This window comes from Hevea brasiliensis, chromosome 8 (genome assembly GCF_030052815.1).
Source record: "Hevea brasiliensis isolate MT/VB/25A 57/8 chromosome 8, ASM3005281v1, whole genome shotgun sequence".
NCBI lineage: Eukaryota > Viridiplantae > Streptophyta > Magnoliopsida > Malpighiales > Euphorbiaceae > Hevea > Hevea brasiliensis.
In genome coordinates this window covers 11,889,477-11,893,942 of record NC_079500.1, presented here as the reverse complement: position 1 = coordinate 11,893,942, position 4,466 = coordinate 11,889,477, and the positions used below count along the sequence as shown (strand labels likewise).

Sequence of the window (4,466 nt, the reverse complement as noted above, 5' to 3'; positions counted from 1 at the left end):
TTTACTTTCATCATATATTTTTCTTAGAATTTTTTTCTAATTTTTACTGTTTAAGAAACACTGTATTTATACTCCACAGACAGAGAAATAATGAAAATAGTCTTACCCGAAATTTATCTGTGTCTCAAAAATTTCAAAAATTTATGAGGAAGCATCTGAAAGTTGAATCATCTCCAAAGCCCACCGGAGCCACCGCTGGAACCACCGCGCACGGTGGCCGGCCGCCGGTCACCAGCGAAAATTTGCTGGATCTGATCATACCATCATGTTTCTCCCCTCTTCCTCAGTCCATATGTGGTATCGGATCGTCGATCCAACGGTTAGATCGTCCTAGATCTGATGAAAAAGCTTGAAAAACCCGAAACTTCTCTCCTCCATATCTCACTCATCCAACCTCCATTTGCTGCAAAATTGGTATCAAAAGAAAGCTATCGGAACAAGCTTTCCAACGCCACTTGAATCGCCTCGATCGGACGTCGGATGAAGTCGGAATCGCGCCGAAAAGCCGCTGCCCACTGTGCGCGCGTTTTCTCTCTCTTCTACCTCTCTTGCCGCCGTTTCTGGTGGTTCTGGCCGTCGCTGGAGGGTCGCCGGCCAGGCGGGGAGCTGCTTGGGAGGTCGCCGGCCGGTCACCGAAGAAGGAAAGAAGAAGAAGAGAGGGGAGGGGAGGAGAGGAGAGGAGATGAGAGAAGAGAAATTGGGAGGGGGTCCTCCTCCCGATTTTGACCCTTTTTTAAAAAAAAAAAAAAAAACTGGCAGTGACAGTGGAAATCCACTGTCACACGCTAAGTCCCATCTTTTTTTTTTGTTACAAAAAATATATATCTTTTTATTCATAAATAAAAATATTTTAATGGCGGTGAAAGGCAAGGTAAACTGATGATAATTACAGAGAAAGGCTCTTGATGTGAACGCAATTTGAGATTGTGTATAAGTTTCGTACTTTGGTTTGCGAATGATATTTTATCCAAATGTCTCAATTTTAAATCAGTCGATTCAAACATTAAAATTTAAAGAAATTTTAGCAAAAATTGAAAATAAATTGACCAATTAATAAAGCACCATTATTCTTCTTTTACAAAATCCTTAGGAGTAAATTAAATTCTCCCAAAAATAATTTTCAATTTTGACTAAAATTTTTTATAATCGAACATTTAATCCATTGATTCAAAATTAAAATATTTAGATAAAATTACAAATTAATGTTAACATTTGAATTTTTTTCATGCACTTGACTATAATTCAATTAAAAATAATGCAGTCTCATTTTAATTTTATGAAAAATATTAATTTAAACGTCTAACCTCATAGTATATGAGATAGACTAGATACAAGAAAAATGAACTGAAAAGTCACAAACAAAGCAAAATAGACAGGAGAAACACGATATGTTGCACGTGGTAGGAGTAAAATTATCAGAGGCTGTAATCAGAAGAATTAATTAGGAGCTGTCATGGCTTGGCATGGCCTGGCCTCAGAGCCACTAGCACCAAGTGATAAAAATTCGGAGAAAGAATTTACGTTGGTTTCATAGGACGCAATGTCAGGTTCTGGAGTTTTAAAATGGAGTATATCAATTGCTTTTCCAATCGATGGACGTTCAGAATAATTTGGATGCGCACAAGCAAGCCCAACAACAATCAATCGTTCCATCTCGTCCTCAACATAGTTTTGGCATAATTGTGGATCAGCTGCAGCGAAAATATTTCCACTTCGATATTGCTCCCATACCCAATCCACCAATTTCGTAACATTTCCTTTAAAAGCAGGCTTTCCGGTTGCTATTTCTAAAGCAACTATGCCAAAGCTGTAGACATCTGATTCTTTGGTTGCCTTGCTGCTTTCAAGATATTCTGGGGCTATATACCCATATGTTCCGATCAACTTCGTGGTGTCTGACCCTTGGCCGTGTTCGACAAGCCTAGCCAGCCCGAAATCACCAAGCTTAGCATTGAAATTAGAATCCAGCAACACGTTGCTTGACTTGATATCACGGTGCAGCACGCATTGCTCACATTCTTCTTGCAGGTAAAGCAGTGCCGAGGCCAAGCCTAAAGCTATGCCATACCTCTTTTCCCATGTGAACAAGCTTGTATTTTTGAAAAGATGGAAATCCAGGCTCTTATTTGGCATATACTCGTAAGCAATAAAGAGTTCTTGATGTTCTCGACACCAGCCAATGAGTCGGACCAAGTTCCTATGCCTCAATCGGCTAATTGTTTTCACTTCAGAAGCGTACTCTTTCAATCCTTGTCGAGCCTCAGAACTCATTCTCTTCACAGCAATATCCGGATTTCCATTACTCAAGGAGCCCAAGTAAACCATTCCAAACCCTCCCTTTCCCAGCAAGCGTTCGTTCGCAAAGTTTTTGGTAGCAATAGCCAATTCCTCATAGGAAAAGCTCCTTGGTCCAGCCTCCTCGAAATCGTCACCTGTGCTTCTAAGCCTTTCACCTGATCTCTGTTTTCTTCTCTTAAAACAAAATCCAAACAAAACTAAAACCAAAACCAAGGCCAGCAAGGCGCCAATAATACCCAATAAAACCCCTGATAACGGGCGTCTACTCTTTCTTTCTCTAGGAATTGCAGAGCTCGGAGGACCAGTGCTGTTGGTTAAATTTTGAGGAAGTTGTAGGGTTGAATCAAAATCCCACATGTAAATTTGGTTTCTTTCAAAATAGTCATATCCGGTGGCTGCTGAAAAGCCAAATGTAACCCATTCTGGTAAGTAATCTTTTAAATCTACCATGTGTGATAACTCATACAGATTAAAGCCATTTCTCACAGTGACACTGAAATTTTTTGTGCTCGAATTGTAGTGAATTGAGACATCATTTCTTCCCCCCTTAGCAATATTATTCTGCGACCAGTTCACGTATTTGACAGAAGTCAAAGAGTTGAGATCAATACCTATATGTTCCTCAACACCTTCAGGGTCGATATTGATATTCCACCAGGTGTCAAATTCCACAGCAACAAATTTAGGTTGATTAGCCTGAAAATACTTGTCATCACTGTAAATACCAAGTTTTCCATACCCGGACGAAGGCAAGAGACGAGAGCCATTTGGAGCAAGGAAAAAAGTCAATCCATCAGCGGGGATAATGTCACCTCTGGATTTGATAACGAAGGAGAAATGAGTGGTGAATTCTGCAAGATTCCCAGAGGCTTTGTCCCACAAGTGCATTGGTTTGAAATAAGTTGCTCGACCGACGCTGCCAATAGAAGGAACGATGTCTTCCAAGTTATTGTTCAGTTCAATGATTTGGCTTGCTGCGTATGCGTCTCCTTCAAACTTTATCTGTGGCATATCGGTGCTGAATGTGGTGAAATTGAAAGTGGTTTTTCCTGTGGATGTTTGGACTGTAAAAGGGAAGGTAAACAAGCAGAAAATGAAGATCAAGTCCAGAAGAAGATGTCCGACGGATTCAAGATGAAAGTTGCAGTGGCAATGGATTTCCATGGCCGAGAAAGGGTGTGCCAAGTGCCAAGAATGGACGCTTCAAATCAAGCTTTCCCCTTTAAGCAAAACTGCATTCGGTGAACCAATAGCATTCAAAAGGGTTGTGACCTCTGTTGGGAGTTGGTAGCAGCACTGATTAGGGGGAGGAAAAGACCCCTTCCAAATGGTCTACGCACGTCTTTGAAAAGTCTCTTCGGAAAATTCTTACAAACTTCACTTAATTAATAAAAAATTATATATTTAAGAAAAAGTTATTTAAATTCATTTATTACAAATTAGAAACACAAATATATAAAACCTATTTAATTCACATGTTGAAATTGAAGTCAATATTAAATTTGAAATTGATCGAAATAGAAACGAAATGATAAATTTTTCTTATATTTAATTCACTATAAAATAAGAGTCAAATTTTTTTTAAATATATTTGATTTGTAAATATAAATTGTAAAATAGAAATAAATTTATTTTGCATTTAATAAAAATTAACTTAAAATTATATTTTATATTTTTATATTTTTAATTTTAATAATTACTAGTTTTTTTATGTGCATTGCACATTATTATTCTCATTATATAGACTTATAATTTTATTTTTTATATATAATTTTCTGTTATCTTTTTATATATTATTAATTTATTTTGACATATGCACGTTATTTATACTCGTTACTCATTAATTTATTTTTATATAATTTTTTATTAATTTTTTTATATAATTTAATATTATTATAATATATTTATTTTTAATAGTTAATTAAATTTAATTATTTATTATCATAATAATAAATGATAATGGCTATATTTTACTTAATTAAAGTTTATTTATATTTTTAAAATTTTTTATACATTTAATTTTTATTTTTTAAATTTTTTTCTATATTTTTTATATGATTCTGGATTATATATATATATATATATATATATATATATATATATATATATATATATATATATATATAACTATTTTATATCTGCACATTTTCCTTAAAAATAATGTAATT

At 35.4% G+C, this 4,466-nt stretch overlaps 1 protein-coding gene across 1 annotated transcript; it reads right to left on the bottom strand.

Annotated features, from left to right (window-relative positions):
• Positions 1 to 1,231: 1,231 nt before the first annotated feature.
• On the bottom strand, positions 1,232 to 3,593 carry LOC110651465 (L-type lectin-domain containing receptor kinase IX.1). The gene has a single exon (XM_021806820.2). The coding sequence runs from the start codon at positions 3,460 to 3,462 to the stop codon at positions 1,438 to 1,440; it is 2,025 nt and encodes a 674-aa protein (XP_021662512.2). The 5' UTR covers positions 3,463 to 3,593; the 3' UTR covers positions 1,232 to 1,437.
• Positions 3,594 to 4,466: the final 873 nt, after the last annotated feature.

Excerpts from the sequence above, each read along its gene's own strand:
- LOC110651465 (XM_021806820.2), bottom strand. The coding sequence starts at position 3,462 with ATGGAAATCCATTGCCACTGCAACTTTCATCTTGAATCCGTCGGACAT.